Source organism: Lipotes vexillifer, unplaced genomic scaffold (assembly GCF_000442215.2).
Source record: "Lipotes vexillifer unplaced genomic scaffold, Lipotes_vexillifer_v1.1 scaffold365, whole genome shotgun sequence".
In the NCBI taxonomy this organism is placed as follows: domain Eukaryota; kingdom Metazoa; phylum Chordata; class Mammalia; order Artiodactyla; family Lipotidae; genus Lipotes; species Lipotes vexillifer.
In genome coordinates, this window is record NW_006781263.1 from 1,893,292 (window position 1) to 1,918,420 (window position 25,129).

The 25,129-nt window shown below is 45.3% G+C and overlaps 1 protein-coding gene across 1 annotated transcript in view; it reads left to right on the forward strand.

Annotated features, from left to right (window-relative positions):
• The window catches only part of KIZ (kizuna centrosomal protein), a 121,295-nt gene extending 96,550 nt beyond the window's left edge, over window positions 1–24,745 (forward strand). Inside the window, exons 11-14 of the mRNA XM_007454530.1 lie at window positions 7,046–7,150; window positions 11,650–11,746; window positions 22,861–22,904; window positions 24,602–24,745. Of these exons, the coding sequence (XP_007454592.1) occupies window positions 7,046–7,150; window positions 11,650–11,746; window positions 22,861–22,904; window positions 24,602–24,708 (353 nt within the window). The 3' untranslated portion in view covers window positions 24,709–24,745. The remainder of the gene's footprint in view (window positions 1–7,045; window positions 7,151–11,649; window positions 11,747–22,860; window positions 22,905–24,601) is intronic.
• The last annotated feature ends 384 nt before the right edge of the window (window positions 24,746–25,129 follow it).

Genomic DNA, 25,129 nt, shown 5'->3' on the forward strand with positions numbered 1-25,129 from the left:
AAGCTGTGTTGAAAGTGGTTGCCTGACTGTGCCATTTCTCACTGATAGTCTTTGGCAAGCTGAAATATTCCAGGTCAGACTGAGGTACGTCCATTTAGAAGCTCTGTGGGAGGTCAGCCTAGATTTGCAGGGTGCTCCTGGGGTTGTGGGCAGGGCTTCCCCAAACATCATGGCTTGAGTTTTGCATCAGATTGGGAAAAGGCTGGAAGTACACGATGGCCGCATTGTCACCGGTGGCTAGATTTATCCTGGGGGAGAAAACTGCAGTGACAGCTGAGGACTGCGGAGTCCAGTGGCAAAGCACTTCTACTCCTCAGGCTTTCCTGAGACTGTGCCTCACCATTTCTGTCCCGGAAATGCACAGTCAGGTCAGGATGCCTTACCTGCTGTGCCTGGGGAAGGGAGCCCAGGGAAGCACTGTGTGCTGCTGAGTTGGCCCTGGCCCCGTCTCTGTGGCAGGGGTCCAGCTGCTCATGACAGCTGAGAACTCCTCACTCAGGACGTTGCAGGCTGGTGGTGCCTGTTTAACTTGGTCATAGAAGAATGGAAGGCGCCTTTCTGAAGAGCTCTTGATTGGGTGCTTTCAAGGAAATGAACTCAGAAGTGCCTGAGAAATTCTCTTCAGTGGTTACACAGCAGAATCACGTGTGGAGCTTTAAAACAGACCCACACCCCAGCCACACCCTGGACCGGGTGCCCCAGAACCTCCAGGCCTGAGCCCCAGGCATCAGTCTTGTGTAACACACCAGGTGACTCCCCGGGTTTGAGAACCATGGAGCAGGGGATCTCAAAGCCGAAAGAGCCCTTGTAGGTCATAGTGTGAAACACCTTTATTTTATGCAAGAGACTTGAGTGGAGAGAGGGGAGAGGTTGGGCTTTAGATATTTCAGTACAATCAGGGGTCAAGGAGGGTATGATTTCCCTAGGACTGCTGTGGCAAAGTGCCACGAGCTTAGAACCAGAGAAATGTTTTCTCTCCAGTTGTGGGTGCTAGAAGTCCAAAATCAAAGTGGCAGCAGGGCTCTCTGAAGGCTCCCAGGAGCATCCTTCCTGGCCTGTGGCAGCCTCTGGTGGCTCCTGGTTTGTGGCAGCATGACTCCAGTCTCTGCCTCCGTCCTCACGTCGCCGCCGCCTGTGTCTCTGTGTCCTCTTCCCAGCAGGACAGGAGTCATCGGATTTAGAGCCCAGTGTAAATCCAGGATGAGTTCATCTTGAGATCCTTAGCTAATTACATCTGCAAAGATCCTGTTTACAGATAAGGTCACATGCTCAGGTTCTGGATGGTCGTGAATTTGGGGGAAGCACTAGTCAACCCGGTACAGGGGGTGGGGAGGGATTTCTTCATATTTCACACTGCCGACTTCTGGTTCATCGTGTACAGTGATTGTTCCTGGCCCTACTATAGATGATGATGATGATGAGAATATTACTGTCTTTATTTCCAAATCTTCTCATTTTATAAATCATTGAGTACAAATTGCTAGAAAGTTGCTTTTAAAGACTATTTAATTATGCCATTAAGATACAGCTTCCTGATGAAAATTACTCAAAAGTGAAAGATCCCACGACGCTGAGAGTTGAAACTCCACCTCCCATGGCTGAGCAGTGTACATGGTTCTGAATTTTCACGTGAAGTAGTATTAGCAGAACTGTTGCGGTTCAGTTTTGGGACGTTCGTTAAAGGTCAGCTACAAGCCTGGCACTTACTTTCAGGTGTAATTGTTGAAGCACCCCATAGAAATTCAGAATGTGGTGGAAGCATCTCCAGGCAGCTCATCTGAACGGGGAGCTTTTCCCTTCTCCGTGCATCTGCCCTCCCCGTGCGAGGACAGAGGAAACCTGGACAAGAGGCTCCCAGGCCCAGGACTGCTGGTAGAGTGGTGGTTACCACGGAAAGTCTAGATATGAAAAGTAATTCCGGTTATAGAGCCAGTCTGTGTGCCTCTCACGTTCACCTAGACATGTGGCTCTTTTTTAAAAAAATTTATTTATTTTTGGCTGCGTTGGGTCTTTGTTGCTGCGCGCGGGCTTTCTCTAGTTGCGGTGCGCAGGCTTCTCATTGCGGTGGCTTCTCGTGTTGTGGAGCATGGGCTCTAGGCACATGGTGTTGTGGAGCATGGGCTCTAGGCATGGGCTTCGGTAGTTGTGGCACACAGGCTCAGTAGTTGTGGCTCGCGGGCTCAGTAGCTGTGGCGCACAGGCTTAGTTGCTCTGCAGCAGGTGGGATCTTCCCAGACCAGGGATCGAGCCCGTGTCCCCTGCATTGGCAGGTGGATTCTTAACCACGGCGCCACCAGGGAAGTCCCGTGTGGCATTTTTTTTTTTAATTCCTAAACATAGATGAGTTTTCTGTATTTTCAGAATTGTGAAAGCACCCTCAGCCTAATAGTTTCTTGGTTTTTTTGTTTTGTTTTGTTTTGTTTTGTTTTGCGGTAAGCGGGCCTCTCACTGTTGTGGCCTATCCCGTTGTGGAGCACAGGCTCCGGATGCGCAGGCTCAGCGGCCATGGCTCACGGGCCCAGCCGCTCCGCGGTATGTGGGATCTTCCCGGACCGGGGCACGAACCCGTGTCCCCCGCATCAGCAGGTGGACTCTCAACCACTGCGCCACCAGGGAAGCCCTAGTTTCTTGTTTTAATTTGAGTAGATTGCTAGACAAGTGATTTCTGGGTTTTAAGTAATAGTATTTACCTTTAGAATTAATTTTAGAGTTACATCCCACAATTTTTGTTTTATTTTGCAAAGACAACTGGGTTTGCTCCATCAGCAACACATCTAGTGCAGTGTGAATGAAAAATTGGCATGGGTGCAGAAATACATGAAAAGCGTTAGCCCTGGGAAACTCGTGGGCAGAAACTATTTTTCGAATTTAAGTTTAGAATTTCTACATGCTTCCTACAGGAATCAGTTATCCTTCCTGACTCAGAGGTGCCCAGTTCTTTGTCGGTTCAGGGTTGCTTTTCTAGCTGTAGTATGGCATTGTTTGCATCTCCTTTTGTTATTCCCTCGCTTCTTTTCTTCACCAGGGATTTCTGCGAAAGCCAGGCCAGCCAGGCCGAGCCTCTGCCTTGGAGACGGAGACACCCCTCAGAGGCTGGGGAACCACGTGTTTATCTGGCTCTTGTAATGGGTTGTTAAAAGCACTTGTTCGCCAGATATTTTCTTTTTCTTTTTATTTGGTAGATTTAGAAGTATTTTAGCAGGTGTACATTTGCATATAAAAGAGAATGAAAGATAAGAAGTTGAGGCTTTTTCTTTCTCTCCTCAGCATCATCGCTCTCCTGCCTCCCTTTATTCAGCACATTTTCATTTTCTTTCTCTGTTCCCATTTTCTAGACAAAATGCGTATCAAAAAGAAAAAAAGAATCTCGGTGATCCATCACCACTTGGCAGGAAGATAGGTGATGGGGTTCAGCCAGCTTGTGTAACAGAGTAAGGAAAAATATATTTCTCTCGTTGTGTCGTCAGTCTGGAATTGATAGCTAAGGGTAGATTTTCACCCCTGGACCCCTTGCCTTATTTTGTATTTTCAGCCGCAGTAGTTTCTACTTTTGAAACTCAGTCTTGACGCAGCTTTGAGTGTGTAATGGAAACCTGACTGAGCAGCCCAGAGCTGGAAACTTGCGCCTGCGTGTACACTACTTCTGTATGCGCCAGAGCATCTAGTTGAAAATCATTGTATTCTTAGTAATGCTTGTTTTATCTAATTGTTTGCACTACTCAGTTTTTTTCTGAGGGTTTGACATTACTGACGGGAGGAAGTATTTCTCTGGAGTTCTGAGTCACAGGCTACAAAGTGAAGCCTTAAGGGGCCACCCAGTCCTCAAATTTGCAGACTTACGGTGTCCCTGCAGTTAAGACTCAGGTCTTTTCACCTTGGAAATATTGAGATATTACCCTCGTCCCGACCTTGTTTACAGCAGGCCAACTGGAACCTCCAGCTTTGTTCCTTTCGCTCCTCTGTCTGTTCACTCATTCATTTAACAACTGAATTTGCAGGGCTGTGCCATGCGGCTTTCAGCCACTTGATTCCTCACTGCCCTTCTTCATCCCGGAAAAGCCTGGGCCTGAAGTGCCACAGACTTCAACTCTGCAGCTTTGCTTTATGCCGTTGGTGTCCTGGCCAAGTCTTCTAGGCTGTTCCAGGAGAATGTCTGAATTGTTTGAGCAAAAAGTATACTCTTGCTTCCAAAAATTCTGGAATCTGGTCCGTTTGATACAGGCAGCGCCCTAGCAATCTCCAGACAGCTGTTGCAGCCTCCTTGATCCTATGTCCCGGGCTATGTCAGCTCTTTTAGCGGAGAAAGCTATTCTTAACATCTAGCTTGTATCCCTTGGCTGAAGTTTTTCTCTTGAGTGTTCTTGTGCCACATTCAGTGAACACAGAAAAAATTGCTCACCACTGTCTAGTTTCAAGGTTGCAAGTATGTTCTGTGTGGCCTGTGCAGTGCTTTAATTTTTTTTTTAAGCCAGAAATCTGGCAAGAGCAGGCCCGCTTTCCCGGCTGGCAGCAGTCGGCCATGGCCACAGAACAGCTGTCCCCTCCGGACAGGGCGTGAGCTCTCCCGCCCCTCCTACTGCTCCCATCTGGCCAGAGTCACATGTGTGGTCCTGCCGGGCCCCAGAGAGTGTCTGCACTGACAGTCCTGCCCTGTCCTCTCTGCTGCAGAATCTGTGTACTTGAACCCCTCTTCCCTTGTTTCTACACAGGCTGTGTAGCCTGTAACCTCTCCTGATCATTTTTTTAACCAAATCTTGATTTTGTTTTTCCTTTCTGGGTCATCTCTCAGTTCTTCGTCTGCTGTTTTGTGCAGCTCTTCTGACTAAAGTAACAGTGAATAGGGGTATCAGGTGCCGTGGGAGAACGACTCCAGTCCTGAGCGTCTGCTCCAACCCCTCCGGCTGCTTTGGGGTCGCTGGTCCTGCCTCAGTTAGTGTTTATTCCTCCAAGGGAGTGCACGTAATCCTTTCACCTTTTAAACCTCACTCTGCACTGAAACCATTAGAGGAAACATGCACTGGAGGTGGGGGAAGGCGATGTGCCCGGCAGTCCTCAGCTGGATCGTGCCAACCCTTGATTACTCGGGTCAGGGCCGCCACATCCCACATAAAAACTGTCCAGACGGCCGCCAGTGACTCTGCTTGGAGAAGGACCACAGGAGGTTTAAGGATCAAGTGCCCGTGAGGAGCCGGGCGTGGAAGGGGGTGGGCTCTGGCTGCGTGGGCGGGAGAGATGAGCTTTCTCCCTCCAAACTGTTGTACAGTTGAAAGCAGACTGAGGCAGCCTGGACGGGCAGCCCAGTGAGAGAGTCCAAGTCCTTTGAGAAGGACGGGCAGGCCCCAGTGTGGGAGACATGTGGAGCTGATTTCCGAGCGCTAGGATGGCCCCTGGGCTGGGGTGACTCACTGCCCGGTCCTGCCTTCCAAAGGCTCACACCAGAGATGAGATACATTCCGCCTTGTATTTGGACAGAATACTTAATCCCCCACCCCCAATCTGAAATCACCTCACAGCTACTAACCTGATATTTTGCACAAAAATCCTCTCCTGAAAATAAATAGCACATGTTTTCTTGGTTTCTGAGAAGCCTGAGAGCTGGCTTACTGGAGTCAAATGATTTCCCTTCAGACGGTAGACAGCAGAGCCCACCTCCAGCTTCCAGCCACCAAGAGCCTTTGTTCGTCAAGAAGCAGCTCTCCTTTCTCTCTTTCTCTCCCCTCTTTCCCCGCTTCCTTCTTTCATTTCTCTTTAAAAACAATTCTATCTTTTGCTGTCTTTTCCTTGACCAAATAAGTTTCACTGAATGCAGAAATAGCACATGGTCATTAAAATCTGGACTTGTATCCTAAAAGCTGAAAATCTTTCTGGCTGATCTTTCTAAAATAAAAACAAAACAGCATTTTCATCTGTTTTACAGTGATTCTTTACCTTTTTAGAATTCAGACACTCCACCTTTGATTTTATTAATACCTTACCCCCTCAACAGATTACCTGACAATGAATCTGAGGTGATAAGGTTGTTAGGATTAATCAGAGAGTGTTATGATGCACTCCTGTCGAGCCACCCTGGGAAACTGGGACTAACCTACAGCAAGAAACACTTTCTAATCCCAGGCCACTTCCCCACACACACACAGATGTTACACAAAGCAATACTTTCCCCTCGTGCATGTACTGCATCTGGTGTTTTCTTTGTTAAAGTTTTCAAACTATCAGTGCTAGTTCCAATGGACACTGATTTCACAATCCAGCAATGTTAAAAAATGTTGCCTTAGGATTTATTATTTTCAGAGTTAAGAGTCCCTGATCTGTGCATATTTTAATTACATAGCATTTACTACTAAAAAATATGATGCTCATTTTAAATACTTATTTTTTATCTTGAGTGATTCTCAGTAGGGCAAGGTAAGTTATATTTTTCTCCTTCAGCATGATGGTAGTTTTAACCAGTAATAACGGGCCTTGTAGTTCAGTTCTTAAACTGAACCAGCAAGTACAGGAATGCAGCCGATGGCCAGCCCCTGGAGCTGACAGGGGAATCCTTTAGTTAGTGGCCATGTTGAGAGTGTGGCCATGGGTACTGTTGTGCTGTGTCTCTGCTAAAACTCTAACTCTGCATCCTCCGCTTCACCCAGGAGTCCTTGAGACCTGAGGCAATGGGAGAAGCTTGTGTCACTCAGGTCCTTCACGGGGACCCTTATTTAGTATTCTTCCCAACAGTCTTCCCCACTTTAACTTAGAGCAGGGCTAAGGGCTCTGTCGCTTGTTTCCTTTGACGCGTAAAAGTTTTTAAGTTTGCTGTAGTCCTGCTTGTCTTTATTTTGTTAAGTGTGCTTTTGGTGTTGTATCCAAGAAATCACTGCCAAATCCGACATCCTAAAGCTTTTCTCCTGCATTTTCTGCTAAGAACTTAATAGTTTTAGGTCTTATATTTAAGTCTTTAATCCTTTCTGAGTTGATTTTTGTGTATGATGTAAGGTAAGGGCCCAACTTCATTCTTTTGCCTGTGCGTATCTTGTTACCTGGGACTTTTTCTCATATATAGAAACGAAAGCCTACCAGATGCTGAAACAGTCTACCCTTCAGGACAGTGCACACCAAGCTGAAGACGGATTCCAGAAGGCCGAGGCCTCTGCACCGCAGCTGTCAGGTAAGCAGGGCGGACAAGCCAGCATCTGGGAGACCCAGGGCTACGGCCAGGGCTGTGTACAGGGAAGTGCTCCTGTCGGAGGTTTCTGGAGTTTGCTCAGAATGAGCTAGTACTTTTTGAGTCCTTAATGAACAGGAGCTTGGAAGAAGCTTCCCTCCAGGGTGTGTGCTGGCGATGGCCTTACAGTCCCTTGGGTTCTGCTTGACGTGTCACAATGGTACCTTGTCGCTAAGCACAAGGTACTTATGTTTATGAGGGAGATATTTATGGTACATCAGACTTAGCTGTCTGTCTTTGGAGAGCTATTTCCTAGATAATATTAGTGTTAGAATTAGCTAACACTAATGTCGCTAAGCACCACAGACACCCCAAATTCTTTCCCTTCCCACATTTTCCCAGTTTGTTAATCAGTAGTGGGGAGTGTCATCTGGGCTACCTCCCTTGCCTGAATGATGGGGGATTTGGGGTTCTTCAAATGAAAAGACTGTAAATCCCAGTAAGAACTCCATTTTAAGCTTAAATGTAGTTCTTTCAATTTAGGATTTTTGTTTCAATTTGTAATCTTAGTTTTCTTATATGTTATTGTATTTTTATTATTTTTCAGTTGTTTTTACTTTATCACACTTTTTTCCTTTTTTTTTTTTTTTTTTTCCCTCTTTTTTCTTTTTTTTTTTTTTTTTTTCCCTCTTTTTTCTTTTTTTTTTTTTTTTTTTCCCTCTTTTTTCTTTTTTTTTTTTTTTTTTTCCCTCTTTTTTCTTTTTTTTTTTTTTTTTTTCCCTCTTTTTTCTTTTTTTTTTTTTTTTTTTCCCTCTTTTTTCTTTTTTTTTTTTTTTTTTTCCCTCTTTTTTCTTTTTTTTTTTTTTTTTTTCCCTCTTTTTTCTTTTTTTTTTTTTTTTTTTCCCTCTTTTTTCTTTTTTTTTTTTTTTTTTTCCCTCTTTTTTCTTTTTTTTTTTTTTTTTTTCCCTCTTTTTTCTTTTTTTTTTTTTTTTTTTCCCTCTTTTTTCTTTTTTTTTTTTTTTTTTTCCCTCTTTTTTCTTTTTTTTTTTTTTTTTTTCCCTCTTTTTTCTTTTTTTTTTTTTTTTTTTCCCTCTTTTTTCTTTTTTTTTTTTTTTTTTTCCCTCTTTTTTCTTTTTTTTTTTTTTTTTTTCCCTCTTTTTTCTTTTTTTTTTTTTTTTTTTCCCTCTTTTTTCTTTTTTTTTTTTTTTTTTTCCCTCTTTTTTCTTTTTTTTTTTTTTTTTTTCCCTCTTTTTTCTTTTTTTTTTTTTTTTTTTCCCTCTTTTTTCTTTTTTTTTTTTTTTTTTTCCCTCTTTTTTCTTTTTTTTTTTTTTTTTTTCCCTCTTTTTTCTTTTTTTTTTTTTTTTTTTCCCTCTTTTTTCTTTTTTTTTTTTTTTTTTTCCCTCTTTTTTCTTTTTTTTTTTTTTTTTTTCCCTCTTTTTTCTTTTTTTTTTTTTTTTTTTCCCTCTTTTTTCTTTTTTTTTTTTTTTTTTTAGTTTTTTTTTTTTTTTCACCCTTTTTTCCTTTTTTTTTTTTTTTTTTTTGGTATAAGTTACCTCAACTCCCTTTGTGAAAGTAAACGGATTAATAACAGAAGGAAGTATACTTTAACGACTTGCTTTCTTTTTTTCTTTTTTTGCGGGGGCTGTTCTGCGTAGCTTGTGGGATCTTAGTTCCCCAAACAGGGATCAAACCCAGGCCCACAGCAGTGAAAGCACCGAGTCCTAACCACTGGACTGTCAGGGAACTCCCTCTTAATTTTTTTTTATTATTTTTGATTAATTTATTTATTTTTGGCTGTGTTGGGTCTTTGTTGCTGCACGCGGACTTTCTCTGGTTGCCGCGAGCGGGGGCCACTCTTCATTGCAGTGTGCGGGCTTCTCATTGCAGTGGCTTCTCTTTGTTGCAGAGCATCGTCTCTAGGAGCGTGGGCTTCAGTAGTTTTGGCTCGCAGGCTCAGTAGTTGTGGCGCACGTGCTTAGTTGCTCTGCGGCATGTAGGATCTTCCCGGACCAGGGCTCGAACCCATGTCCCCTGCGTTGGCAGGAGGATTCTAAACCGCAGTGCCACCAGGGAAGTCCCCGCTCTAATTTTTATATAAACCACCACGCTGGGATTTTACCTGTCAGAATGAATTTCTCCTAATAGAATGAATTTCACCTATCAGAATGATTTCACCTATCAGAATGATTTCTTAATATCACATAATTCCCAGTCCGTATTCAGATTTCTCAATTGTCTCAAAGATGTCTTCATCAGACAGGCATTTTTTTGAGGGAGATATTTATGGTACATCAGACTTAGCTGTCTGTCTTTGGAGAGCTATCTCCTAGATAATATTAGTGTTAGAATTAGTTACTGCAAAATTCAGTTATTTTGGTTGTTGTGAGGATTCAGTGAGCCAGTGCAGGTTAAATGCCCAACACAGTGCCTGGTAGAGGAAAGCCCCCGGGGAGGGCTGGCCATGTTGGTGGTGGTGGTGATTTGAACTCCGCAAACATGAGACATTGTAGTTTGTTGAGGTATAAACAGGCTTCTGCCCTGATGGAGGTCTGCATCACTCTAGAAAGATACAGCTCTTGTGAGCCCTTCACTGTTTTTTTGTTTTTAATTTATTTTTTATATATTTATTTTTGGCTGCATTGGGTCTTCGTTGCTGCACGCAGGCTTTGTCTAGTTGCAGCGAGTGGGGGCCATTCTTTGTTGTGGTGCGTGGGCTTCTCATCGCGGTGGCTTCTCTTGTTGCAGAGCACAGGCTCTAGGCACACGGGCTTCAGTAGTTGTGGCTCGCGGGCTCTAGAGCACAGGCTCAGTAGTTGTGGTGCGCGGGCTTAGTTGCTCCGCGGCATGTGGGATCTTCCCAGACCAGGGCTCGAACCTGTGTACCCTGCATTGGCAGGCGGATTCTTAACCACTGTGCCACCAGGGAAGCCCTATTCCCTGTTTGTTTGCTTTTCATCACTTTCTTCACATTTGAATCACAGAACCAGAATCCAGAGGGATCTCAGAAAGTATTTATCCAACCCCCTCACTTTACAAATTACCCAAGAGAGTAATGCCTCTTTTGGAGCATTACAACCCATTAGCAGGCATACATGGTTTGGAAGGTGACTCTACAGATGTGATTTTGGTAAGTATATTTTGAATGGCTAATAGGACAGGCTCAAACAATGAGTAAATTTGACATAAGTTGTAGTCCCTTGGATGTGTATCAAAAATTATAGTACTATTAGTATGCTAATGATTAACATACGAGTTTGTTCATATGACGTGATCCACACAACATGGGTTGTAGAGCCAAGCACCCCTCGATTCGGTTCCCTTCCTCCACACTCAAAATCATAACCGTGTGCTTTGTAAGACATTGGGATCCTCGAAGTGCTCCTGGTAGTGTTGGATGGCATTGGAGTTAGATGCTGGCTCTGGAGTTTATTGTGCATTCAGTCACGCATCACGTTTTCATTCTCGCCCTCACCCTGACCCTAGGGACTTCTCTAAGCTCCCAAGAGAAGCAGGCAGTGGGTGGGAGGGCCACGTGCCCGGTGTGGAACGTCACATACTGTCACACACTGAACGCAGAGCCACCCCAGATATAACCATGGACGAGGAGGCACGTGGCTCATCTCCTGTGTCAGGCGCCAGATCTCTTGTCTCCACACCTGTCTCTAAGGAAGCCACTTTGTTTTCATGTCTGAAAAGACCTGGTCCCGTTAAGCGGGTGCAGACCCTCTAGGGGCCCAACATGGACACATTGTTAAGAGAACCACTTTGCTTCAGAGGTTACGAGCAGACACGCAGGTTACAGGTTAGGAATGCAGCAGGTGCCTTTCGAGGCGATGCTTATGCACCCTCTATCCACGATCTTGTTTGACTGCCAGTTAGGAATCAGACTTGTAGCAGAAACGTCCAGGGTGAGGAGGCAGAGTTCAGGGATCGCCCTGCAAGCTGAGAGTACTGTGGGGTGGTCTGGTTCCCCAGGCTCCAGGGAAAGGGGGTGGACTGTGCATCTTCCCCGTCAGCCCTTTCAGGCTAGTTAAGGAGTAGCCTCGATGGTTTTCAGTGGATGTTCATTCTCCTCCATGAGAGGGAAAAAGAGAGGATTTGGCAGAGGGGCTTAAAGGCGGGTGGGTGGTAATGTCATCCAGAGGTGTCAGTTGCTTCTGAGACTGGTTCCCAGTTCCTGTTAGCTCGGTGAGCCAGCGCTGCCCCCGTGTTACAACTCGAATTATCCAGAGCTTAGTGCCACGGTGGAGACCCATGTGCTCACACACGCATCATGGCCATTTAAAATGGTGCTCTTTGAATGATTTTACTTTTTACGTACTCTGTGTGACTGTCACGGGAAGCCGCCCCCTTCCTTTCCGTGTCATTCCCTGCCTCAGAAGCCCCTCGCTTTCTGTGAACAGCTCTTCCTCTGTTGATGTTTGTTTTACAAGTTATCGTGAGGCCGCTTCTGCATTCACTGCGATGGCCACGCTCACTCTCCACGCTTGTGCTTGTCACAGGTTTGAATATTGGCAGCGGTACATTCAAGACAAAGACAACTCACAAGATCTCTTCAGAAGCGAGTTTTTCGTCTAGCGAAGGCAGTCCTTTGTCAAGGTAAAGTTGTGCAAGCCTTTCTGAATAGCGGCAGCAAGACGGGAAATGTCACTCCTCAGGGAATTAAACGCTGGCTGCAGATGATTTTGCTCTGTGACTCGATGGAAGGTTATGGTTTAGGTTTTTGTTTATCTGAAATGACAGTGGAAACTGTAGTCTACCTTTGAAAATATTTGCACCAGAGCCAAGTATTGTTTTGCAGCTGTTGTTTCCTTGGTTTAAGACTCAATTGACACCTCAGTGAACCACAAATTAGCGTCTACAGCTGCTCGCAGTAGGGCTGCTTAGAAACCACACAAAGGAGGGTGTCGGAGAGGGCAGAGAGAAAGAACCAGGCCTTAAAAGAAATAAAGTGGCCTGTTTCTTCTTTCTGAGACAGCAGAGATATATACAAGCAATTGCTGGATATTTGTTTTTGTATTCCTCTTTTTTACCAAGTATTTGGGCTGGACTATTCTTTCCCTTTCTGATACCTTCTTGCTTATTTTCAAATGTGAAAATTTATCTTTTCACATTTGTTAGTAGCACTCCTTGTAAGTTTTTGGAGCAGTGATAAGTGAGTCGTGTGCTAGATTTGCCATCAACATAAAATCCTAATCGTGCAATGGCGCTGAGTCACTTAGGAAGAATTTACGGATGGGAGTAGAAGCAGTTGTCTGATCCGTACCTGCCTTTCTGCTTTGGGCGAAACAGCGTATAAAACAACACAAGTTTGCCTTTTGTAATAACATTTCCTCTCAAAAGATGTCCTGTAGGTGATTGCGTTACATTCGAATTAACTGCTCGCCCTGATGAAATTTTAAAACAGGAACTTTACGTTTGTAATGTCCCGTAAGATAAAATTATTTGTTCAGAAATGTGGTATTTTTACAGTGAAAAAAAATCTCATTTTCATTTCTATTTTGAAAAACACTACAGTATTTTTAGGACCTGGGATATATTTAAATGAGATTGGTTTTCTGCTCTTAAGTTCTTTTAGAAACCTGGTGTGTTCAGTTTTAGGGAATCACTCATTTAATTTTTAGAAATTATTATCTTTCATCTCTGTTTTTGAAGGAAGTGAGAGATAATGAATTATGGGACAGGAAGTGTGTTAAAGTATTATATTTTTATGATTATATTATAAATTCAAGTTCTAGGTCTCCTGAAAGAAAATTTAAAAGATAATAAATTCTACAGGTAGTTTTTAGGGTTTCATATCACCATTTGGCTTAATAATACATCCCGTTAGGTTTTCAAGATTGTTAGAAGTGTTTATTTTCTTTATATTTTAGAGGCACTAAAAAAGCCAATTCTTCTTAAACTTTCATTTATATATATGTGTGTGTGTATATATATATATTCTTGGAGTATGTTTAAACACATTTAGAAAGCAGTTGGATTCTGTAGAACATTTTCTCAGTCTGATCATTTGACATTTCACATCTTGCATCTATATTTCACTATAAAATCAAACTCCTTTCCCTTTCAGTTTTAGGCAGAAGCCTTTTGTTATTACTGTTGTTTCTGCATGAAATTAATTTCCTAAATTATAAGTAATCACATCATCCCCTTTCCGGGGGAAAAAAAAAAGAGGCCTTCAGGGGACCCTTGGGTTCTTGACAGTTGATAATAATCCAGAGATGAAAGTTCTGGGCATGGAGTGTGTGGGTTTGGCGCACTGTTTGCCACGGTTGGTCCTTGTGCTGGGTTTGGTGTTCATACGCCGCCTTAGGCTTTTGAGAGCCCCGGGCTCGCTGTTTGTGCCTGGATTCACTGAAATTTCTTAGAGGCTTACATTTAAGGATCCCACTTACTGCAGTCACTCCTCGTGCTTTATTGCTTTTACAAGTGGTCTCGAAACCCAGTACTTGAGAATAAACGTAACAGTGCAGTGCTGCTGTAGCACTTTTAAAAATTCTTCTTTGCTCTATTTTGTCAGTGAGCTGATGAGCAACCTCAAAAAAAAAAAAAAAAAAAAAAAAAAAAAAACCCCCGCTGGACCTTAAAAAAAAAAAAAATGGCTTCCTCTGATGTCCTAGAGACAATAATTATGATGTGCTAGTTAAGCCCAAACTACAGCTGAGGGATTTTACTTTAAAGCAGCGGCTTGGGCGCAAAAATGCATTTATAGCTCTTTGTCTGCACCTCATTATGTGTGGGCCTGATTCATTAAGTAATTGGTTTGCAGTTGTTTACATGAGTATTAAGGCCTTCCTTTCAGCCGCCTTTGAGAGATACATTGTGCAAATGTTGCCTGTGATGAATGCAGAATGAGGACCAGAGGGTCCATCCTATTGGCTAAACAGTGCACTCTGTTGAAAAGCCAGAGAAAGAGATTGGGTGCTGCTTTGCATAGCAATGACTTTCTTAATAAGCGTTACAGATTAATACACACAAGCTATAAAAGATGCAAAGAGATACTCTTAGCACATTTATCCATGCTTATTTCATTGTGATGGTGGTGGGGTCCCCGTGCTTTCATATTCCGTTTTCCAGCGCAGCGGCTTCAGTGCATAAGCCGTAATAGAATCCGATGTTTATTGTATTATAAACCACGGGCAAGTAGGCAGATCGGCAACAGTTTATTATTAAAGATTCTTTCAGTGTAAATCTTTTTCTACCATTGTATTTGCCTCAGCAAAATCATTTTGTGGTTGAGTGGGGATGAAAGGCATAATGTACGAAGGAGTGAGTCCTAATAGGAAAGCTGTTCTCTGAGTAAAGACCACTTGTTCCCTTTTGTCGAGAGGTGCATGCCAGAGCTTCCTCTCCTCCGCAAACACTGTCTCACCCCACCTTCCCCAGGAAGCTGTTTTCACTCTCCCGGATCCATTTAGTCAACAGAGAGCGTATTTTAACAGCCTGCCATGTAACTGCGGTTTACTGCTTGCATTGAGATAACGTTTTACTGAAAGAAAAAGATGTGTGCTTGCAACATAATTGCCTGGGGGAAAGGTAGCAGAAGTCACCCAGCTACCGCACCCTGGCAGGGCTGCTGGTGGCATTTGGTGCCAGCCCTGCAGCCATGGGAGTGGCCAGCGGAGGGCACCAGGCGGCAGCTGCTGCTCTGGTGCGGCCGTCCTGTCTCTTCTTGCCTGATCCTGTGCCACTTCCCCTGGGATGATAAGGTGATCACAAGGAGCGAGTAGTCCAGAGAAATAAAAGTGAGGTTTTTCTGGAAGTCCTTTATGTTCCGGTATAAAAGCCCCGGTCTCTGTCTCTGGTTTAGCAAAGCTACATTCTCCATAAATTCTACCAAAGTAGCAGCTTCCTAAACATTCCACATTTCTTGTCATGAGCCCGCCTACTTTATTTTTTCGACACAGCACGAAAGAACAGTCTTTGCTTGATTGGCTGAAGGGAAGGAGTAAAGAAGTTGACCCCTAAAAAATGGCATCTGCTGCAGGGCCCCTGGTTGACCATCAGAGGGCACTCAGACTTTGTCAAATTAAAGCTGTCTCAGACCGGTCTGCCTCTTAACACTTAAAATTGAGGATTTACAGGGATTTGTTGGCACACTGATTGGGATTTTTTATTTTCTTTCCGGTTTTTTTTTTTTTTTTTTTTTTTTTGCCTTGTGCTTTTCAGAAACACGTCTTTTTCGAGGAAAATTCTTACTGAAGATGCTGTGTGAGACATTTTAATACTGATTTTAGCTTAGTCAAAATCGTTAAACTTACGGAATTCAGAGTGTAGAGACCACATCTTCTCATAAGTTAGTTATTCTTTTCAGGCTTATGTTAAGACTCTAGAACTGCAAGGGCTCTTCCCTCTGGGGCCCTTCCTTATCGCCTCCGACACCATAGGCCATGTTCTTGGTAGGACCCTCAGAAGCTCATTGCCAAACTTGATGGACTTGGCCTCAAAGCCACAAAAAGTTGGGTATGTTTGTTAATGGGCTGTAGATATATTTTCTTTCAAAAATATGTTACTGACCATGAGGTTGAGAGTCTGTGTTACTAACCTTAGAACATCCCGCGGCTCTGAGGAGCTCCTGTGGCCCACCTCCCTGGGTCCCTGTGCTCACCCAACAGCCTCCGTCACCCCTCACAGAGCCCGCTGCCTCCTGAGCCCTGGTGTGACTTAATGATGAGTCTCCTAGGAACCGTAGGTTTTCTATGCCTCACTTTTGTCTCTACTTGCTGGCCCCACAAAGCAAACCTGAATCCTGGTAGACATCCTTGCCACCTAATTTTGTACTTATGTTGACCGTGTAGCCTATTTCTAGCGATATTATTAGCCTTTTGTTCATATAAAATGAATAGTTGAGAGACTTCCCTGGTGGTCCAGTGGTAAAGAATCTGCCTTCCAATGCAGGGGACGCGGGTTCGATCCCTGGTCGGGGAACGAAGATCCCACATGCCACAGGGCAGCTAAGACCACACACCACGACTACTGAGCTCGCGCACTGCAACGGAAAATCCCGCATGTTGCAACTAAGACCTGACACAGCCAAAACTAAAAACAAAATAAAAATTAAAAATTTTTTAAAATTTAATGAATAGTCAGCACTTAATTTTGACTCTTTCTCTAGTACCCATGTCAGCAGGATCACATCCTAGGCATTCACTAGGTGCTGTGCTTAGAATAAAACCTGCTGTTAAGACCCCAGCTGACCATAACTTCTTATGTGTAGCAAGGATGAGAGCAAAAGTGATTTTGATGAGAGTTGTCCTTACCTGTCTGTCCTAATCCCTTATCAATAGCAAGGGAATTTATAAACAGCATTGAAAACTGAGGTGGTTTGATGGACAGACAGAGAGAGAAGACATGTGACAGAGCCAGTGTGGCAAAATGTTGACAGGGAGCATCTCACTGGTGGGCACATGGTGGTCACTGTGCAGAGGGGGAGGTGCCACACCTCTCAGGACACTGTGCAGAGACGGTGTCCCGTGAATGAGACCAGCAGAGCGTGCTCACGCCTTAATCTAATCAGTTATCTGTGGTGTCTTACCTGAAAGTGGTTTGTTTGGAAATAGGACCTCCAGACTAACTGTAAAGTTCTAGGGAAAAAATTAAAACTCTGCTCTCTTGGATTCCAGGAGTCGCCCACAAGCAGGCCAGGGAGGGTGGGCTCCCTGGCTTGCTGCCGGGCATCAGGTGGTGGCAGCGCTTGATGAAGGCCTCGGCCCTGGACCTCTTCCTGGTGCTGTGCAGCCTGCAGGCTGAGAGAGGTTTTATGTTTTTTAATGGTTGGGAAAAATCCAAAGAAGAATAATGCTGCACGATACCTGAAAGTTATATGAAATTCAAGTTGCAGTGTCTCTGAGTGAAGTTTGCTTGTAACAAAGCCACATCCGCTAGTTCACATATTGTCCGTGGCTGTTTGCTTGCAGCAGCCAGAGCAGAGTAGTTATGACAGAGACCACAACACCTGAACCACTTACTCACTGGCTCTCTACAGCTCACCTTCGCTGCCTCTGCCTTACACAATGGAGGTGTGACGTCCACGCTGTCAGGGAAGGTCAGGCAGTCGGAGTCCAAGCACATCTAATGGAGCACAGGGACCATGCCCCGTGGCTTATAACCTGAACTCTCGCATTCTTATGCTTTCAGAAGTGCATTTGGTTTGGGTTCTATCTCACTTATGATAATAGCTAAACAAGTGGGCTCTGTCTACTCCGAGATCTCACACCATCCCCTTTGGCCTTGACTTAGCTTTAGACGTTAGGTGTGACCTGGAGAAAGAAATATTGACCCTACGAGTCATGTGTAATAAAAATCAACCTTCCACTGCAGTGTCACATCGACTAGCAGAGATGATTTCCCAAAGGGAAAAATCCTTCCCCTAAGGGGCGAGGATGGCATCAGAAACACCTGGAAGCATTTTCCACCTTCCTCAGGGTTGAACACATGCGTTTAGCTCTGAAACATGTTTCTGGGAAGACACTTGAACAACCTGATCTGAACTCAGATAGAAGTAATAACATGCAAATTAAATAATCTAACATCAAGTGTTGGTCACGTGCCTTTAGGCAAGGTCCTATGCTTAGTGAGGCTCATCTATTCCTTCCACACATATCACTGAGCACCTACTAAGTGCAGAGCACCGGGTACCCCGGGGACTGAAACTGGTGCGGTGGCAGCTCTCGTAGAGCTGCCAGCCTAAGGGCAGCCACATGTCAGTCAGTGGCAGGAATGGCTGTGAAGTAGCAAATTCAGTGAGGACTCAGGGGTCGGGGTGGGGTGTGGGGGCGGCTACAGCAGGAGCCCCAACGAAGTCTGGGCATCAACCTTGGAGGTGCTGTTCGGGGTTTAGTTCTTTTGCCAAAAGCAATAGGAAGGCACTGAAGAGTTTTCAGCAAGGAGGCAGAGGGGTCAGATTTATGTTTCGAAAGCTCACCCTTGCTGCCAAGTGGAAAGTGGGTCGGAGGGGACAAGGTGGATTTGGTGTCACCAGTTAGGAGGCTGTTAGAAGGTCCAGACAAGAGATGCTGGTTTGGTCAACCAGGCGGTGGCAGTGCATAGGGGACGGGTGAGGACCCTTGGAAGTGCTGGGAGGTAAACTTGGCAGGACCTAGGGGCTGATTGGGTGTGGGAGGGCAGAGGAGTGGTGAGGGGTTGGGAGGGACTCGAGGCTTGGAGTGCCGTTAGCTGAGACAGGAGAAGGGCCCAGGTTTGGTGGAGGAGCTTGAGTTTGGCTGTGGGTGGACGTGTTGGCCGTGAGACTCTTTGAAGGCAGCCAAGTTGGAGCCAGCAGGTGAGCCCGGGACATGCATATGGAGCTCAGAGGAGGGGCCAGGATGTAAGGACCTGGCATGTGCTCGCCTGCCTCTGTGCCCTTGCCTTGGGCCTGGCCTGCAAATCCTTTCCAGCTCTCACAGTAGAGTCCAGGGAGTGCATTGCTTCCTCTGGGATCCTGCAGCCACACCACCACCCACCCCATCATCCTCCTGTTCTCTCAGTCCTCCTGCCTGCCTTCTGCCTGCGGTGCTCCTGCCGTCTCCCCACAACACCACGTGGCTCTTACCATTTGAACGTCAGCTGGCAAACTAGTCTCTCTGCATCTTTACAGCGTTGTTATGTCTGCCTACCCACCCTGCACTGAGCCTGGTGTCCTCATGAAGTGGGAGCTGGATAGAGAGTAGACACGACCCACAGTTGTGTTTCATGTGTGTGTGTGGGTGTGCATGCACTCTTACAGAAGGTGGACTCAGGTTTACACTGTCAGCAGCCACCTGATTGGCAGCCTCCGTGACAGTCAGCACTGGCTGTGGGGCTGTCCACTGTTCATGGAGAAATGGCATAGGCCACTAGTTGGTCACATCAGATAAATAGGCACTCACCAAGGAAAGCGGAAAGCGTTTCCTCTAAGATCAGGAACAAGACAAGAATGCCCACTCTTGCCACTTTTATTTAACATAGTATTGGAAATCCCAGCCACAGCAATCAGACAAGAAAAAGAAATAAAAGGAATCCAAATTGGAAAGGAAGAAGTAAAACTGTCACTCTTTGCAGATGACATGATACTATACATAGAGAATCCTAAAGATGCCACCAGAAAGCTACTAGAACGCATCAATGAATTCAGTAAAGTTGAAGGATACAAAATTAATATACTGAAATTTGTTGCATTTCTATACAATAACAATGAACTATCAGAAAGAAATTAAGAAAACAGTCCCATTTACCATTGCATCAAAAATTATAAAACGCCTAGGAATAAACCTACCTAAGGAGATAAAAGACCTGTACTCGGAAAACTGTAAGATACTGATGAAAGAAATTGAAGACAATACAAGCATATGGAAAGATATACTGTGTTCATGAATTGGAAGAATTAATATTGTGAAAATGACCATATACTACCCAAGGCAATCTGCAGGTTCAGTGCAATCCCTAGCAAAATACCAAGGGCATTTTTCACAGAAATAGAACAAATAATTTTGAAATTCATATGGGAACACAGAAGATCCCGAATAACCAAAACAATCTTGAGAAAGAAGAACAGAGCTGGAGGAATCACACTCCCTAACGACAAAGCTACGGTCATCAAAACAGTACCATTACTGGCGTAAAAACAGACACATAGATCAATGGAACCGAATAGAGAGCCCAGAAATAAACCCACACATTTATGGTCAGTTAATCTATAGCAAAGGAGGCAAGAATATACAATGGAGAAAAGACCGGTCTTTTCAACAAGTGGTGCTGGAAAAGCTGGACAACCACATGTAAAACAATGAAATTAGAACATTCTCTAACATATACAAAAATAAACTCAAAATGGATTAAAGACCTCAATGTTAAGACCGGATACTATAAAACTGCAGCAGAAAACAGGCAGAACACGCTTTAACATAAATCGTAGCAATATTTTTTTGGATCTGTCTCCTAAAGCAAAGGAAATAAAAGCAAAAATAAACAAATGGAACCTAATTAAACTTAAAGCTTTTGTACAGCAAAGGAAACCATTGACAACATGAAAAGACAGCCTACAGACTGGGAGAAAATATTTGCTAATGATATGACTGATAAGCAGTTAATATCCAAAATATATAAACAGCTCATACAACTCAGTATCAGTAAAACAACCTGACTAAAAAATGGGCGGAAGACCTGAATAGACATTTTTCAAATTTATTGAAGAAGACATAGAGATGGCCAACAAGCTCATGGAAGGATGCTCCACATTGCTAATTATTAGAGAAATGCAAATCAAAACCACAATAAGGTATCACCTCACACTGGTTAGAATGGCCATCATTAAAAAGACCATGAATAACAAGTATTGGCGAGAAGAAAAGGTAACCCTCCGTACACTGTTGGTGGGAATGTAAATTGGTGCAGCCACTGTAGAAAACAGTATGGAGGTCTCTCAAAAAACTAAAAATAGAATTACCATATGACCCAGCAGTTCCACTCCTGGGTATGTATCTGAAAGAAATGAAACCACTATTTGAAAAGACACATGCACCCCAATGTTCATAGCAGCACTATTTACAACAGCTAAGGTATGGGAGCAACCTAAGTGCCCACCAACAGATGAATGGATAAAGAAGATGTGGTACATATATACACAATAGAATACTCCTCAGCCATAAAAAAGAATGAAATTTTGTCATTTGCAACAACATGGGTGGGCTTAGAGGGTATTACACTAAGTGAAATAAGTCGGAGAAAGACAAATGCTGTGTGATATCACTTATATGTGGAACCTAAAAAATACAACAAACTAGTGAATGTAATAGAAAAAGAAACAGACTCACAGATATAGAGAACACTAATAAGGACCTACTGTATAGCACAGGGAACCCTACTCAATACTCTGTAATGTAATGACTATATGGGAAAAGAATCTAAAAAAGAATGGGTATATGTGTATGTATAAGTGATTCACCTTGCTGTACAGCAGAAACTAACACAACGTTATAAATCAACTATACTCCAATAAAAATTAAAAAAAAAAAAAAAAAAAAAGCGGGCCCCCCCGGGGGGCGGGGGGGTTGGGGCCCCCCCTGCCGATGCAGGGGACACGGGGTCGTGCCCCGGTCCGGGAGGATCCCACATGCCGCGGAGCAGCTGGGCCTGTGACCCATGGCCGCTGAGCCTGTGCGTCCGGAGCCTGTGCTCCACAACGGGAGAGGCCACAACACTGAGAGGCCCACGTACTGCAAAAAAAAAAAAAAAAAAAAAAAAAAAAAACAGAACAAACTAGCAACCGTTACCAGTGCAGGGGGCTGGGGGTGGGCAAGACAGGGGGAAGGGATTAAGAGATACAGATACATTGTTCAACACAGGGAGTACAGCCAGTATTTTACAGTAACTATAAATGGAGTATAGCCTTTAAAAATTGTGAATCACCATGTTGTATACCTGTAACTTATATAATATTGTACATCAACTATATTTCAATCAAAACAAAGAAACAGGCACCAAGTTTAAAGGGAGCACTGACAGAGCACAGACTGCCTAGAAAATTATGCCTTCATGGAGCTTGTTTTACTGGAAAAAAAAAATGTAAATTATGGCAGCTATGGCAAAAGGCAGATTTTCAACCAGACTTGACCCAAAGTGACAGAGGTGTGTTCCCAGGGTTTCTTGCATCAGGAAGTCCAGGGTCCTGCCGAGAGAGCAGCAGTGCTTCTGCACGATGTGTCCTCGTCTTTTCTCAGCGCTCTTCCCACCTAAAGCCTGGAATCTGCCTTCACGGAGTAATCTGCAAATGTAAATGGGAGGGAAAACTTCAATGGGAGTATGAGAAAAACATCAAAATGTCAAGCCATACACAAGTGACTGTTTCTTTTTTAACATCTCGTTGACCATTTAGGATGAACTTTAAAGAATTTAAGTGTAATAAGAAACTGGAATGGTGCTCCGAGAGGGGACTTCCATGCGCGTGACAATTGCGAAAACTCTGGAGAAGGTGACGCAGATGGACACAGTCTCCCACAGAGCCAGTTTCTCGGTCCAGTGGGTTTAGTAAGTGAGTCACCCGGTGTTAGATGTGTCCCTGGACACTTGCACTTTCGTGTGTGTGACACACAGAAACCTAAACACAGGTGACAGAATTCTTGCGTTTTTCTCTACCAGGAGTTAATACCCTTAATTAAGCAAACAGTTTATTTTGAACTCCTTGTTAAGCAGTTGAGAATCGTATCGCTGGCTTGACAAAGGTAAGTGTTTTAACCTCCTGGCCGACTTCTCCCTGTTCCTCAGACCCTCTGCTTTCAGCTTAGCTGGCAGCGCTGAGCTTTCCCTGCTCGGTGCGTGCCAGGGCCTGCCTCCTGCCCTGGCGGCCTCCCCAGTGAGCGCTCAGCGTGCGGCCCAATGCGCCCGAGACCCTCCCACCAGAGCATCTGCAGGGCTCTTTGCTTTTAAAACGGCATGGCACAGGGACCACCTAGAGGGGTGGGATAGGGAGGGTGGGAGGGAGGGAGATGCAAGAGGGAAGAGATATGGGAACATACGTATATGTATAGCTGATTCACTTTGTTATACAGCAGAAACTAACACACCATTGTAAAGCAGTTATACCCCAATAAAGATGTAAAAAAAAATCTTGGGGATAAATGTAAACCTTCTGGCTCCCAGTGAGTAATGTGTGCTTCCTCCCTAATGCGCTCCCTGTAAAACTATTAGTCTGATCGTCTTTATTTTTTCAGGACTTAGGTTCTTTCTTTATTTTCCAGGCATGAAAACAAAAAGAAACTAGCTACCAATTTAAAGTCTAAAGGTAAGAGAAATAACCAGAGATCAGACTCTCATTTTGTGTTTTAGCTAAAAGGGTGGTTTGTGACGTGTGGTGTCAGGCACCCTTGGGGGCGGGCGGAGGCGCCTGCCTGTGCTCAAGGGCCCTGCAGCTCTCCTGGGGGAGGACTGGGGGCTTCTCCTGAGAACACGGGTGCCAGGGTCCGTGGTGCCCAGCGCTTTAATCTGCAGGTATGACTTTGCAGGGGATCCTGGCCTCCCCCCCTGCGCCCCCTCTCCCGCCATGTCTTCCACATGAAACGTCCTCACCTCTGTCCCCGTCCTCGCTGCCACTGCCCGCAGGTACCCACTGCTCTGACCTGAGGGCTCCTGCGGTAGCCCTCCCCTGCCCCTCCCCCAGCCCTGCCTTCTGAGTCCTCATCCAGACGTCTGCCTGCTGGGGAAGCAGGGCCAGCACCCCCGCTACCTGCAGGGTAGAGTCTGGAACGTCCCCTTGTGGTCTGGCCCGGCCCCTGCTCCCAGCCCTGTTCCTCCGAGGTCTCGTCCTCTCCTCGGTGGATCCAGCCGCAGCCAGACTTCCCTGTGCTCCACCCTCGTACCTCTGTGCCTTCGTTCACACCCTTCCTTCTCTCTTGACATTCCTGTCCCTTTTCCTCTGCCTGGGGAGCTCCTATGTATTCCTCAACACCCTTCTTCCACACTGGCAGTGGCGTATCCCCTGCCGAGCTTGGGCCGCCCCTACTCCTGCCTCTGAAACCCTGTTCCCAGCCCGTCCGGTAGGACTTGGGGCTTGAGCACTCTCTGCCACCGTGATCGGGCCACGTACTTACCCTCTCAGCCTTGGTAAAACAGAGGTGTTTGTACTCACCTCGCCAGGTTGGTGCGAGGATTAGACGGGGTCACATCTCAGCAGTCATCGCGGCGGTGGCAGGCTGTGCCTTGTAGATACGGGGGTCACAGGGGTGGTCAGTGTCGCAGGCGGTGGGCCCACCACACCCTGGCGCTCCAGGCCGAGCCTGCATCCTCCCCGTGGGGCAGCTTGCGGCTCCACCCAGGGGGTTTTCTCTAGCCACAGGAGCCAGGAGCTCCAGGGAGTCGACGCCTGGTTGAGAACAACCCCCTGCCACTGAAGGGTGGGAGTTGGTGGATAAATAACCCCACTTCCTTGCTGGCTTTTGGGGCCATCTGAGGAGCGTTCTGCAGTCTCTCCGAGGCCCCGGCAGGACTGACCCCAGCCGTCCATTGCCAGCCCTGCTCCTGGTTAACACCCTCTCCACCCCCCATCCTGCCCAGGGTCACCTCCCAAATGAACTGCGTGTACCCACGCCCTCGTCTCAGCGCAGACCTCACTGTTGTTCCTCCACCGTGTCCCTGTGCTGAGGAACAGAGGGAGCTCACGGCGAGGAGCAGTCAGGCAAGCTGTTACGGGGCCTGGTAGAGCACCCAGCCGCCCTGCCCCCATGTTCACCCTAGTTACAGATTCCCATCCTACAGTGGAGAGTTGGGCAGAAGGGAGGAGCAAGTATTCTGCCATGAGTTCCCATCGCAGCACGTGGAGCACGCAGAAGCGAGTTGTTGCTGCAACACTGGCCTGCGCCCAGGGCCTGTCCGCTCAGGTGCACCACGCAGGGCCCCCAGGAGGCCCTTTGCGGGCCACGGCTGATTAAGCCGAGCTAATCAGACTGCAGAGATGCTGAGCAGCTGTCTGGTTTTCTCTTCCAGCCTTCTGGGGTGAGTCTGACGACAGTAACTCAGAGATCGAAGCTGCCTTACGTCCTAGAAACCATAACACGTCCACCGATGATTTTGATGATTTTTATGACTTATAAGCTGTAACATCTGTTAGAAATAAAGTCTTTAAACAAACTAAACCCCTGTGTTCAGATGTGATGTTCAAAATAAACGTGTCCCTTTAAGTTTTCTAATTGTTTAATATGACAAGTTGGGACCATATTGTTATTCCGGTGAAATTTCATGACATAACTATGAACTGGCATATTTGCTTTTACGTGTTATCAAAAAGCACAGTGATGAATACAATGCCCATCAAAATCCAGGTGGTTTCTTTGTAGAAATTGACAAACTAATTCTAAAATTCATATGGAAATTCAGGGAACCCAGAATAGCCAAAACAGTCTTGAAAAAGTTGGAGGACTCGCAGTTCGCAGTTTTGCAACTTACTAAAATGCTGCAGTAATTAAGACAGTGTGGTACTGCATGAAATATTGATTTATATGTAATCTAGAATTG